The sequence below is a fragment of the Echinops telfairi genome, unplaced genomic scaffold (genome assembly GCF_000313985.2).
Source record: "Echinops telfairi isolate 266 unplaced genomic scaffold, ASM31398v2 ScPeMD7_7469;HRSCAF=8507_0, whole genome shotgun sequence".
Lineage (NCBI taxonomy): Eukaryota > Metazoa > Chordata > Mammalia > Afrosoricida > Tenrecidae > Echinops > Echinops telfairi.
In genome coordinates this window covers 32,083,432-32,098,074 of record NW_022111372.1, presented here as the reverse complement: position 1 = coordinate 32,098,074, position 14,643 = coordinate 32,083,432, and the positions used below count along the sequence as shown (strand labels likewise).

At 37.0% G+C, this 14,643-nt stretch overlaps 1 protein-coding gene across 2 annotated transcripts in view; it reads left to right on the top strand.

Annotated features, from left to right (window-relative positions):
• The window catches only part of BRWD1 (bromodomain and WD repeat domain containing 1), a 152,913-nt gene that overhangs the window by 30,026 nt on the left and 108,244 nt on the right, over window positions 1–14,643 (top strand). For both annotated transcript variants that reach the window (XM_045284556.1, XM_030888683.2), the window contains exons 9-12: window positions 6,237–6,337; window positions 10,026–10,096; window positions 11,958–12,058; window positions 12,851–12,891. In XM_045284556.1, coding sequence (XP_045140491.1) covers window positions 6,237–6,337; window positions 10,026–10,096; window positions 11,958–12,058; window positions 12,851–12,891 — 314 coding nt within the window. The remainder of the gene's footprint in view (window positions 1–6,236; window positions 6,338–10,025; window positions 10,097–11,957; window positions 12,059–12,850; window positions 12,892–14,643) is intronic.

Genomic DNA, 14,643 nt, shown 5'->3' with positions numbered 1-14,643 from the left:
TGCAAGGCCTCCCACACCCTCCTTGACATTGATTTTGGATCACTTGTTGTTCCCTTGTCCCTGTGCTTAACACCCTCTTCCTCCCTCCACCCTCTTTCCCCTACCCCCATGCTCCCCTGATCTGTCTTCCCGTTGTTCTTTCTTCTAGCTTGTTTATTCCTCCTGTCCCTTCCAGGTAGACATGCTATGTACCATCACCAGACTGAGTGCAACGAAGCAACAACAGAAAATAAAACAATGGCTGCAAAACAGTAACACGCACACATGCATACATATATAACCGTATGAATAGTTCAGGGTCTGTTTGTTTTCCTTCACATGTGTTTTCCAGTCAAGTCTGATGGGGTGCCGTACCCCGGCACCGCCTCTATCCCTCAGGACCTCACCGCTCTGCTCTTCCTGCTGCTCTGGTGCATGCCCCCAGAGGCTGGTGTTCGGCGTGGTGAGCTCATGGCGGGCACAATTCTCGCCGATTTTCTCCAGTGCTGTCCCCAGTGGTGTGATGGGTCAACGAGGAACGCTGTGTCCTGTGGTGAGGCCAGCCCCGTGGTCATCTCCGTGCATTGCTGTTCCAAACAGGCACATTGTCTCCAGGGCTCAGGGAGCCAGGATGTGCTCCAGTCTTTCCTTTTCTTCCCCTTCCCCCCTCATTGACTCACATGCGCTCCAACCAGACCAGTCCCTCTTCCTCTCTTCCCGAGCTGCAGGTTCAGTGCTGCCCTCTGATTTGAATTCCTCCTGGGGGAGGGTGGTGCCGTGTACCCAGTTGGTAATGGGGCCGGCCCCTCAGGCCTCTCCATCGGTTCCCTACTTCATGTCAGTGTCATCACTGATTTTTAGCAATGCGTAGTACTGCATTGTATGTATGTACCACAGCTTTTTAAATTCACTCATCAGTTGATGGAATTTGGGTTGTTTCCAACTCCTTGCAATTGTGAACTGTCCTGCAATGAACATTGGAGCACAGATGTCTGGCCTTGGTTTGTTTCTTGCCTCTTCTGGATATATGCCTAGTAGGGGGATTGCTGGGTCGTATGGTAACTCGATTTCCACCTGTTTTAGATGTCACCAGATCGATTTCTATAGTGGCTGTACATACCTACAGGTCCACCAGCAGTGGATGAGAGTTCCTGTCTCCCCACAGCCCCTCCAACACTTGTTAAGCTTTCTGATTTTTTGAATTGGGCTATCTTTGAGGGTGGTGAAACCATTTTTCACAGAAACTGTAGTACAGCTTCAAATTATCTTGATTGTCATAGACTAACATGATTTAGGATCGCTAGGTGCAGGCTAGAAACAGAAATCACTTTAGAGGTTGGGTAGCATCTATAGCAGTGGTTCTCAACCTTCCTAATGCCACGACTCCCTCATATAGTTCCTCACGTTGTGGTGACCCCCCCAACCATAAAATTATTTTCATTGCTATTTCATAACTCTAATTTTGCTACTGTTATGAATCGGGTGACCCCTGTAAAAGTGTAGTTTGATCCCCAAAGGGGTCGTGACCTACAGATTGAGAACCACTGACCCTAGAGCCTTTCAAAACAACAAAATCAAACATCAAACACTACCATCAAGTCATATCCAACTCATATGGACCCTATAGGACAGTAGAACTGCCCTGTGGATTTCTCAGACTGTAATTCTTTACGGGAGTATAAATCCTCCCCTTCCTCCTGTAGAGTCTCTGGTGGTTCCAAACTACTGACATTGCAGTTATCAGTCCAGTATGTAACCACTACCCTCCTTTAGCTCCTCACACAGAAAATCTTATTTAGCAGTGTTTCCACAGTGGGTGATACCATCCCCCGAGTGGTGCTGAAATAACACCAGTTAAGAAAGAAGAAAAATGTATAAATATTGAAAAGGAAGATATAAAACACTAACTTTCCAACTTTGGTTACGTACTTGAAAAACTTACAAGAATTAATTAAAAATACTTCAACAGAATGTTAGTAATTTTACACAATAACAACTCTAAAACTAGATAGTGGTGATGTTTGCACAGTAATTGTGGATGTATTGAGTGCCATCCATCTACTGCCATCAAGTCATTTCTGACTCATAGGGACCCTATAAATTCTACTGAGTGAAGTGGTAAATTTTATGTTTTGTGAATTTATAACACACAGATAAATAAATACAATATTTCTGTTAGGGAAAGTGTTAAATATATAGATAGACACTTTAGCCATATGGCTCTTTCTGTTTCTATAACTATCCTATCTCTTTTCAATTTTGTATTTTGCTCATATTTGTTCCTTTGGTTTTTTTTTTCTGGTTATTGTTCTTATCCTTGTACTGAGAGTGTCTTCAGTGCTGTATGAAACATTGTATGCATGAGGAAGTGGTGGGCAATAGCAAAACATTGTCACTGTCTTTTTTTAAATATATATTTTAAATCATCTTATTGGGGGCTCATACAACTCTTATCACATTGCGTACATACACATTGTCACTGTCTTAACAAGCAGTAGGTCAATCCCATTTTTATCTGTTGTTGCTTGATAAGTATTCTTGAGTTTTTCCTGGGCAACAGAACAAAACCCTGCCTGGTCTGAGCCATCCTCAAATTTAGTTGGTGCTATGTTTGAGCCCATTGTTGCAGTCACTGTATCAGTCCTCATTGAGGGTCTTCCTTTTTTTACTTACCACCTGTTTTAGCAAGTATGATCTCCTCCCAGGACTGGTCCTTTCTTAAAATACGTTCAACCTAAAGCTCTTATTAATGAAGATCAAAGACTGCAGCCATTAGTGAGAATTGCAGCTCAGTGTAAAGAAAATAAAAATCTTCACCACTGTACCAGGAGACATCATTGTGTTAAAGAGAAAAGATTGATATTGCAAGGATTTCATTTTTCTTGGATCCATAGTCAGTGTCCATGGAAGCAATAGTTAAATGAAATCCAATGAAAGAGTATAATCAATAACACTTGAAGAAGTTGTGGAATTGGAGCAAGTTTTGTTGTGTATATTTTTGTCACAATTAGATAAAAATACTAAGTGACTGACAGTACAAGGAAGAAGAAAATGTTCAAGAATCGAATGGTGATAATAGTACAACTCTTTTTTAAAAAAATCAATTTATTGGAGGTCGTACAACTCTTACCACCATCCATCCATCCATCCATTGTGTCAAGCACATTTGTACATTTGTTGCCATCATCATTCTCAAAACATTTGCTTTTTACTTGAGCCCTTGGTAACAGCTTCTCATTTTTTCCCCTCCCTCCTTGTGCCCCCTCCGTCATGAACCCTGGATAATTTATAAATTATTATTTTTTCATGTCTTACACTGTCTGATGTCTCCTTTCACCCACTAGTCTTGTCTGTCCCCAAGGGAGGAGGTTATATGTAGATCTTTGTGATCAGTTTCTCCTTTCTACCTTATCGTCCCTCCGCTTTCCCAGTATCATCACTGTCACCACTGGTCCTGAGGGGTTCATCTGTCCTGGATTCCTTGTGTTTCCAGTTCCATCAGTACCAGTGTACATCTTCTGGTCTAGTCGGATTTGTAAGGTAGAATTGGGATCATGATAGTGGGTGAGTGGGGGGAAGCATTAAAGAACTAGAGGAAAGTTGTATGTTTCATTGTTACTACACTGCACCCTGACTGGCTCATCTCCTCCCCACTACCCTTCTGTAAGGGGATGTCCAGTTGCCTACAGATGGACTTTGCGTCCCCACTCTGTACTCCCCCTCCTTCACAATGATAAGATATTTTGTTTTTTCATGCCTGATACCTAATCCTATCGACACCTCGTGTTCACACAGGCCAGTGTGCTTCTTCCATGTGGGCTTAGTTGCTTCTCAGCTAGATGGCTGTTTGATTATCTTCAAGCCTTTAAGAACCCAGATGCTATAGCTTTTGATAGCTGGGCACCATCAACTTTTTTCATCACATTTGCTTATGTACCCACTTTGTCTTAAGCGATCATGTCGGAAAGGTGAGCATCATGGAATGTCAGTTTAATAGAACAAAGTGTTCTTGCATTGATGGAGTAATAGTACAACTCTTGATATGATTGAATTGTGCGAGATGTGGATAAAGTGCTAATAATAATAACTTTAAAAAAATGAAATGTGTCAAATTGGGAAAATGTGTGGCAAGAGACCCACTTTAAAATGTTAAAGAGCAAAGATGTCATTTTGAGAACTAAATTGTGCCTGACCAAACATACGGTATTTAAAAAAATAGGTTTATTGGCATCTAATTCACATATCATATAATGTAATAGTTAAGTCATATGAAGAGGAGTTGTGCAGTTACCACCACAATTCAATTTCAGAATATTTTTTTCTTTCTTGCACACTTTGTTAGCTCCCCTTCCCCCCCACCCTTTCATGACCCTATGTAATTATTAATCCAGTTACTCACTATAGGATCTATGGTACTATAGGTACCTATAGGTAAATACCTATCCTGGATTTCATAAACAGCAAGTCATGTAAAACAAAAAACAAACAAAAATGACAAAACCAGAAAAACATCAGTTGAAAAGGAAGCAGAAAATATTAAAAACTTAACTTTACAGTGGGTCAAAAGATCAAATGAGAAGGCTTCTTTTACAACAAGCAGCCTTCAAAGTGAGGTGTCCATTGAGTCCACATGGAAGACATACCATCCAGTGTGATCCAACGATTGTAAAAAAATCTAAAGGCAATGGATGATATGAAGTTACTGTGAGTTGAGGACAACTAACATAAACAAGACTATACATTATTTGTCCTTTAGACTTGACTGAGCACAAGCTTTTTAAAATTTGTTGTTGTTTTCAGCAGGACATAGAAAAATTATTTTAACAAGCTGAGTAATGTCAATTGTTGGTGTCTACCTTATTTTTTCATCCATTTCTATTTTGGTGGACTTTTGGGTTGTTTTCTCCTTCTGTCTCCATATAAATTAAGCCTTTGTTGAATCCCTTTATCACAGTCCAGGGATGTGCGTAGCTGTTAGAAAGACAGTACTTGCAAGTGGACTATGGCAGATGTAGTTGTTAACATGTAAAAATACTATGGTGTTTCCAATCACCACATGTGTATGGAAAAGTTGGACAGTGAACAAATAGAGTAGAAGAATTGACATGTTTTAATTATGGTGTTGGAGAATATTAAATATACTATAGACTTGTCAGAAAGATGAATAAATGTATTGGGGAAGTATATCCATAATTCTTAGAAGAGTCCATGTTGAGATTTTATCCCACTCTTTTTGAACATGGTGTCAGGAGTGGCAAATCCCGGTAGATTCTAAGCATTTACTGAGCATGATGTCTTTTTACAGTGTACCATCATGCTTGGTAAATAAAGTTAGGGGTCAATGAAAAAGAGACCCACCTCAGTGAGATGGATTGAAAAAATGGCTGGAGCACGTGCACTCAAACGGCAGAGATTCTGACGATAATAACAGTGCTGGGTAATGTTCTGTTGTACATAAAGTCACTGTTGAGTTTAAACTTACTTGAGGGTGTCTAACAAAAATAAGTCCTTTAATCTTGACCTGGCATAAGGTTTTTAAAGTCCATATTGTAGTGTGTGAGCATTTATGAAAAAAATTATTTTAATAACCTAAATGATAGTCCATTGTTGGTGTATGCCTTATTTTTCCATCCAGTTATATTTTGATATACTTTTTGGTTTGTTTTCACCTTTTTTCTGGAATGCTATAATGGACATGCGTCTGTTTATGTTTTTAAGGGTTTTTTGCATTGTCTTTGGAATGTAGTTGTTGGGTCATGGTAGATCTATTTAACTTTTTTCCTCTACAATTAAAATTTAATGATCAGAAAACAAATTACTGTATTTCATTTTTACTTAGATTTTTGATCTCTGACATTGGTTTGAGATGATACCTTTATCTTGTTTCAGTATTATATTAAGTCCATTTTGGATTTTGAGTTTTCTTTTGGTCATTTTGTACCTTCTGTGCTCTGGGCTTGTAATTATTGAGGCTCTTTACTGTGCTTTAATATCTGATAAGAAAATAAAATCTTCATTTTTTTCAGTTTTTCTGGTCTGGCTGTTCTTGTTCATAAGTTTGAAAATTTGAGATCACATTATACTTCTCAGTTAACATAAGAATGATCTTTTAATAGATTTTAATAGTTTAATACAGTGGCATCATCCATAATTTTGGAGTTCCTGATACGTAGTCATTTGAAGTTAATTTTGGAAAACTTAAAGTACCACTTCAAAGCTGCTCTAGAAGATAAATTGAGTATATTGTTGCTTTTTAGTTTAGTCCAATGGCCAACGGCTTTCAAAGATACATGGTCTCTACTGGTGCTGATGGAACAGTTTGTTTTTGGCAGTGGGATTTAGGATCCTTGAAATTCAGGTAAGTAATAATGTGGCACATTTTGCTTTTTTAACATTAATATAATTCAGTCTAATGAAATGAAGTTTGATTATAGAGAGTAATTAGGTATTATAGTTGGTTGCCTTTTATTTTCAACCTTATTATATATAGCACATGCTATTCTGATTATTTACCATTTACAGTTTACTTTTTAGGTAGTTGGATATGTGAAAGAAACATAGCTATTCTATCTTGTGGACATTTTTTGAAAACAAAGTGATACAGTATGTAAATGAATCATTTTGAAAACTTATTACATGACTAGGGCTCTCTTTTGAAAACTTAGAAATCTGGTAGACATTAGGAATATAAATGGAAATTCAGGCAGAATCATTTTAAGAACTAGAAGACTTGATTATAGGTCTGTGTTAATACTTTTTCTATTAGCCACGTGGAAGTACTGAAAACTTCAGATGTGGCTACTGCAACTAAGAAACAACTGCTAATTCCAGTTGAAATCTGATACTTGTACAGAGAAGAGATAAGAGCTCATGACACAAGGAATCTAGGAACAGGAGTAGTGATACCAGGAGGGTAGGGGAAGGTGGGGAGAGGAGGGAACGGATCCCAATGATCAACACATAATCACCACCACCCGCCGCCCCAACCCCCCCAAAGAGGATGAACAGCAGAAACCATGGGGGAAGGGAGACGGCACTTAGTATAAGAGAGGAAAATAATTTATAATTTGTCAAGGGGTCACAAGGGTGATGGGGTGGACCTGATACTAAGGGCTAAATAGAAAGTAAATGTTTAGAAATTAATGATGACAACATATGTACAAATATGCTTGATAAAATTGATGTATGGATTGCTATAAGCTCTGTAAAAGCCCCCAATAAAATGACCTTTGAAATAGATATTTAAAAAATCTGATACTTGATTCAGTTAGAAGGACATTTTAGGTATGTTTAAAATTTGAATACATGCATTTGATTTTTCAAGTATCAGTCTTACGAAATCAATACAGATCAGGTTAAAAACCAGCCCATGTAGCAAGTAAAGCTAAGTGCCTCAGGTAGGAGGTTTGCTTGTGGAGTTGGGTGCTTCTGGATACTTAATGGGAGACTGAAGTGTTTGACCCACAGAACTAGAACTGAACACCTTGAGCTTAGGCTCATATGGGTGTTTGATACCTTTTGGGCATGCATTGACTACCCTAAAGAGCTTTGTAACAATTGCTTGAACAGACTAGAAGCAAGGAATGATGTTACTAGACCAAAGAGAGGTGTGTTTGTTGACGACTGAGAAGAGGCTGTCCTAACTGAACTGTATCCTGAATATGGTCCTGAATAGTAAACTGTTAATGTTTTAAATTAAAAAATAGATAACTTCCTCAAGACCAGTAATGAGAGAAGGGAATACCAGGAGGGTGAGGGGAAGGTGAGGGAGAAAAGGGGAACCAATCACAATGATCTACATAAACCCCCCTCCCAGGGAGATGGACAACAGAAAAGTGGATGAAGGGAGACAGTGTAAGACATGAAAAAAAAAAAATTATCAAGGGATCATGAGGGAGCGGAAAGGGGGGAAATGAGCTGAACCAAGGGCTCAGGTAGAAAGAAAATGTTTTGAAAATGATGGCAACATGTGTACAATGTGCTTTATGCAATGGATGTACCGTGTGGATTGTGTTAGAGCTCTACGAGCCCCTAATAAAAGGATAAATAAATAAATGCATACAGATCAGGTATTCTGGATAGAAGAAACTTGGAACTTAAATTGAGATGTACACTGGAAGATTTTAAAGATTCAATGTACAAGAGAATACAAAATATCTAATTAAAATTTTAAAATTGAGCACATGTATATTTTGGATATACTCAGGTAAGTCAAAAGTATTGCTTAGTAGGTTACTAGCTCATTACATGTATATAGCTTCGTTCCAAAAAAATGTTGCAACTTGTCTCTGCAATCATTAGATAATTATAGATCTAATTTTTTTGTTTTAGTATCATTAGAGTACCTTCAAAATCATGCTTCTGTGTCATTGATAACGAGTTTGAGGACACAGCTAATAGCAAAATTTTAACAAAAATTAAAGTGGACATCTTCCCCAAGCATTGAAACTCTGTAACAAGTGTAGGGGAATGCTGCTCACTAAAGCAACAGATTTTAGATGGATCTGTATTTTAACTGTGGCCCAAGTCCAGAAACTAGTGGAATTCCCATAGATGCAATAGCTGCTAAAATTCGCATCTTATATGGTTCAACAATTTCAAGTTTATGTCAATATCTTGACCTCAGCAAGCTTTTGGCTCAGTGAACTAGTTGAAATTGCGGCTCTTCCATCAATCCTGTAAAATCAAAGCTCATGAAGATGATTTTTATGGAACTATTTTATGGACCTTGGGATGAGTCTTGTATTTACTAATATGAGCCAGAGAATAAGGTCTAACCAAAGCAGTGGCTTCCTAGGGACTCTGCTGTGCCAGTTAAATTCACAGCAGAAAGGTTGGCTCATAATGTTATAACTGCTTTTTGGGTTACAAAGGAGTAATTTTGAAAGATATTCACAAAGAACACAAGATGATTATGAGGGCTTATTAGGAAGAAGCTTTAAGAAAACTGAAAATTGCACTGGTGAGAGAAAGTCCAGGGAAGTTGTGCCCAAGAAGCTTTTCCTATCACAACAGTGCATCTGCTCATTCTTCAAAGGTAAAATGGGCTGTCTCTAGAACAGTGGTTCTCAAACTGTGGGTCATGACCCCTTTGGAGGTCGATCGACCCTTTCACAGGGGTTGCCCAATTCAAAACAGTAGCAAAATTACAGTTATGAAGTAGCAACGAAAATAATTTTATGGTTGGGGTCACCACAACATGAACTGTATTAAAGGGTCACGGCATTAGGAAAGTTGAGAACCACTGCTCTAGAATTTCTTTGGAAAGTGTTGCTCCATTCACCCTATAGCCTTGATGTTCCCATTCAGATGCCCTCCTTTGTTTCCAAAATTTGAACAGAATTTAAAAGTAACCTGAGTTGAGCCCCTCAAGGATGCTGAAACATTTGTTTTGACATTCTCTAAATCAAAGAGTTGAAGAGTGCAGGATTCTTTTTTTTTTTTAAATCATTTTATTGGGGCTCATACAACTTTCATCACAGTCCATACATACATCTGTTGTGTCAAGCACACTTGTACATATGTTGCCATCATTATTTTCAAAACATTTTCTTTCTACGTGAGCCTTGATATCAGCTCGTTTCCCCTCTTCCTTCACATTATATTTATATTGAATAAAGGTTTCTATGATTTTTGGCAATACCTTTTTAATCTTATCTTTGTATTGCCTTAAAATGATACGTTTCATCTCTGTATTTTTTTAACATGGCTACTGGTATTGCATGTGGCTAATCTTACACCTTTGTTGAACAGTGCTATGGTTGTGTACTCAGGACTCACTGTATGATGGTACACTTAGACTCTTAAGCTTTAGTCACCTCGCTTTAAAATTAGGCCTACATTTCATGTGTAGTAGAATTGATAAGAAGGTGAGATTTGAGCAGGGTCATCTCACATCCGGTCAGCTATAAATGCATAATAGGACTACTTGGTATATTTGTATGCACATTGTTATAATATTTAATTATAATATATTAAAACAAATATCTAAAACTGTGTTAATGTGTTAAACTAACATGTTTTAAATCATTTATCTTCTTTTAAAGTCCACGTCCACTGAAGTTCACTGAAAAACCCAGACCAGGTGTTCAAATGCTTTGTTCTTCTTTTAGCGTGGGTAAGATAACTTTAGTAATTTTGCTAATGTTATTTTAACATATATTAAAGAACCATATTTTGGGCATGGCCATTTGTGATATAGATGTAAAATGAGGTTCATTTAATTGGGCTTAGTTTATGAATAGATATTATTAGCCTTTTGTTGTTGCTCATTTCCCTATTATGCTTTTCTCTGTGATTTCTAATAATAATCAGTGATAGGACTGGGGCCATTAAAATAGCTATGAAAGTTCCAAATTGAAAATGCTACCACTTAGAAAACAATTTGTTCCAAGTAAGACAAAAAGTTCGAAGGATTATTCCATCAAGATTATTCCATGAAAAAGGAATTCTTAGAGTTTACTTTCTAATCAAATTTTAAATTGAACTCTATTCAAATAATGTATGTGTTGGGACTTTTTTTTTTTTTTTTGGTAAACCATAGTATTTGTACTTTCTTTTTCTTTGCAATCTTTAGTTTTTGCATTGGCTCCTTAGATTTTTTTTATGTGCTTTAAGTAGTTGCTTATGTAAAACTAATGATTGTAATAGGTTTAAAATGTGTCTAACAAAATAGGCGATTTGAACTGTGTACAGACACTGCTCTGTGAGTTTCTGGAGGAGTAAAGTAGTAGAGCAGATCATATGTTTTTCCAGAAGCAATGTAATGGGCAGTCAGTCTTCTGTGGTGACCGTCCCAAAGCTGTCCCACTGGGCTGTCACTGTCAGTATTACTCTTGGGTAGCCTTTTGGATAAGTGAGTTTTCTGCTGTGGCCCTGAAAGGACTTTAGTTCAGATATACTGTATGCACAACCGGAGACAGCATGTCTTTATCAGAAGGGACAGATTCTCTGGTAGTTGATTGAGTCAGGAGTGGAACTCCAGCCTTTGACAGCAATGAACTGTAAAACTCACTCACTCACTCACTCACTCACTCACTCACTCACTCACTCACTCACTCACTCACTCACTCACTCTAATACCCTTGATCTGTTCATCTTTTGTGTCAGCATTTAGAAAAGACTGTTAAAGTAGCAGTTATAGTAATGACTGGCAATTAAAGAACAGAAATTAAGCTATTTGTGATCTATTTCATTAAAGGACTTCCTTAAAAAAAACAAAAATCAGTGTTAGTAGCATATAAAAGATAGCTGATATGAAGGAGGCTGATGATGTCCATAGGAGCAAATTCTGAGTCGTGCCCATGTGCATTAGATATATATCTGTACATACACATGCTAAATTATGATTTTCTTTTAATAGTTAAAACGTCTGTTTTTGGTAGTATGAGTTTTTTTCTCTACACATACGATCTTGGTGAGATCATTCTCTGCTTTTTATTGTATTGTGAACTTGTGTGATAACATCTTCATTTTCCTTAGGACAGGTCACATTCTTTTTCTCCAGAAATATTTGAAAACTGTAACCATTGCATTTTTTATTCTGTAGCTAGGTATAGATTTAGGTACTGTATATAGACTTGTTTAGAAAACGGGACTTCTTTTATTAAGGTATTTTTAGAGTAGTGGCACTAATGGATAGTATCATACTTAATAAAGCTGGGGGAAATAGTGAACCTTTCCAGACTAAAATACATTTGTCTATGTAAGCAAAGTTCTTATTATCTTAGTTTTATGTGTATGAGGTAGAACATGAATATGTTGAAATCAACTTAAATTTAGAGTAAAAGTGTTTTATTTAAGCAGAGTTCTTATTATCTTAGTTTTATGAGTATGAGGTAGAACATGAATATGTTGAAATCAACTTAAATTTAGAGTAAAAGTGTTTTATTTACTGTAGAAATTTGATTTCTTGTTATAAATTGTTAAAAACTGATTGTTACAAACCGAATGTTTAAATTTTAACATCTTTGTTTCAGGTGGTATGTTTTTAGCCACAGGCAGTACTGATCATGTAATCAGAATGTACTTTTTGGGTTTTGAAGCACCTGAAAAAATTGCGGAACTTGAAAGCCACACTGTACGTATTTGTTATAAAATTGTTAATAATATTTGTTAGTATAGAGGCAAATGTTGCCTAGGGACATTATTAATGGTTCTAATTTTAACTTTAGCATAGAAAAATTGTATTTATATAGGAGGGATGTCCTAATGGCAAATCGGGATCTTGTGAGTGTTAACTATTTTTTATAGCTGTATTTTGTTTTTAAGTCAAACAGCTTGGTTCTGTCTGTTGATCTTAGAGCATTTGGTTCGAGTTTATTCATCTTAACTAGGCTAATGAAAATGTAATGTTATTTTATAATGTATAGTAAGATTTATAACTACCAGTATTCTGGAATGCTGAACAGGTAATTTCTCCTGTAGGAAGCTCTGTGTGGGAAACCATGTCACCCTTAGAAGTTATTGGATAAATTTTGACTCAACTTTCAAAAAAGGAAAATGTCACCAACATGAAAATGCTTTTTCTTTTAATCCGATAAATTCTGTATTCTGATTACTTTTCATATATGTATACATTTTATAAAGATGTTAGTAATTACAACTTTAATTTTAGAGGCAGTCTTTTTTGGATGTATTTGTCTTCTAGAAAAGAACCAATTCTTAGTTTTGTTAGGCTTTATTAAGACTCTGCATTTAAAAGTACAGTATAATCATACCTGTTTGCATGATAGGGTCAAGTAACAAAAGTATAGATCTCTTGCTTGTTAAATCAAATAGGCTTCTAACACTAAAACTTAGTTTTGTTTGTTTGTCTTTTGAACTGCAGCTCACTATTTTTTGTTTGTGTTCTCCTGCTTCCCCCTTTTAGGACAAAGTTGATAGCATCCAATTCTGTAACAATGGTGACAGGTAAGTGAGAGAGAGAGAGAGAGTGATTTTAGGCAACTGTATACCCTACTACTATATGGATCATGTCTATTTCTGGGTACTGTTTCTCTGTACTACAGCAATCTTATCTTTCACCAAGTGGCCGGTGGGTTTGAACATCCGATCTTGCAGTTAGTAATCCAATGCTTAACTCATAGCTCCATAAGGACTGTTAATTGAATGAAACGTGTCTGGAAACACATGCAATCAGTTTTTAGACTTGTAGTTTTTGCTGGCTTCTGGGATCAAAAGTATTTCAGTTTTTCTTTAACTCACCATTGGCTAGATACTTGATTTACTGGTAATTATATACAAAGACAATGAAATCCCTTATAGTTGAGTAAAAGAAAAACACTAAATTGACACTGCTTAAAATATATATCCTCCTAAAGTAAAAGGAAATAGAGGAAAGAATGAGGAGGCAAAAGACATTTATAGAGGTAAAAATATAGGCATGCATATAGTATGTAAATTTAATGATAGGGAAATAGGTCTATGTTCATATATTTATATGTTAAGTATCAAGGTAGCAGATAGACATTGGCCTCTACTCAAGTCCTCCTCAGTGCAAGAACACTTTGTTCTAATAACCTGGCATTCTGTGATGCTCACCTTCCCAGCATGATTGCTGAAGACAAAATGGGTGCAAAAGCAAATGTGGAGAAGAAAGCTGATGGTGCCTGGTTATTAAAAGATAGAGTGTCTGCATAGTACCTGCATGATCACGAGGTGTTGACTGGATCAGATATCTGGCATCAGAAGACCCAACACAATCAGTCATGTAAATGCAAACGAGGGGGGTCAGAGTGGAGAACTGAAGTCTATCTGTAGACAATTAACAATTGGACATCCCCTCACAGAAGGGCCCCAAGGAAGGACCAAGTCAGCCAGGATGCTACATAGCACCAATGGAGCACACAACATTCTTCTAGTTCTTTAATGCTCTCCCCCCCCCCTACTATCCCCCCCCAGTTCTACCATACAAATCTGGCTAGACCAGAGCATGTACACTGGTACAGATAGTACAGATAGATACATGGAATCCAGGACAGATAAACCCCTCAGGAACAATAATGGGAGTAGCAATACCATGAGGATGGGAAGGTTGGGGTAGAAAGGTGAAACCAGTCGCAATGATCGACATGTTAAACCCCAACCCCCCCACCCCCGCCAGGGGAACAAACAACAGAAATGTGGGTGAAGGGAGACAGCGGACGACTGTAAGATGAGAAAATCATAACAATTTATAATTTATCAAGGGTTCACGAGGGTGGGAGGGTAGTGAGGGAGAGAATAAAGGAGCTGATACCAAGAGCTCAAGTAGAAAGAAAATGTTTTGAAAATGATAATGGCAACCTATGTACAAATGTGCTTCTTAAAATTGATACATGGATTGTTACAAGAGCTGTAAGAGTCTCCAATAAAATGATTTGTTAAAAAATTATATATATCCTCCTATGTGGCCCCTTTGTCCCTCTCATGCCTTGATTTCCTAATTTCTATTTTTCAATACCTTTTATTTGTTAAAAGAATTATTTTTTACATGATAACCAACATGAATTAATTTGAGTTTAGAGGTAAGGTACTTACAATGAAGTCTTTGCTCTCAAATTTTTCTGTGTCTATTTTCTTCTCCGAATTAGGTTTGTTTTTTTTTTTTTTTAAACATTTTATTAGGGGCTCATACAACTGTTATCCCAATCCATACACACATCAATTGTGTAAAGCGTATTT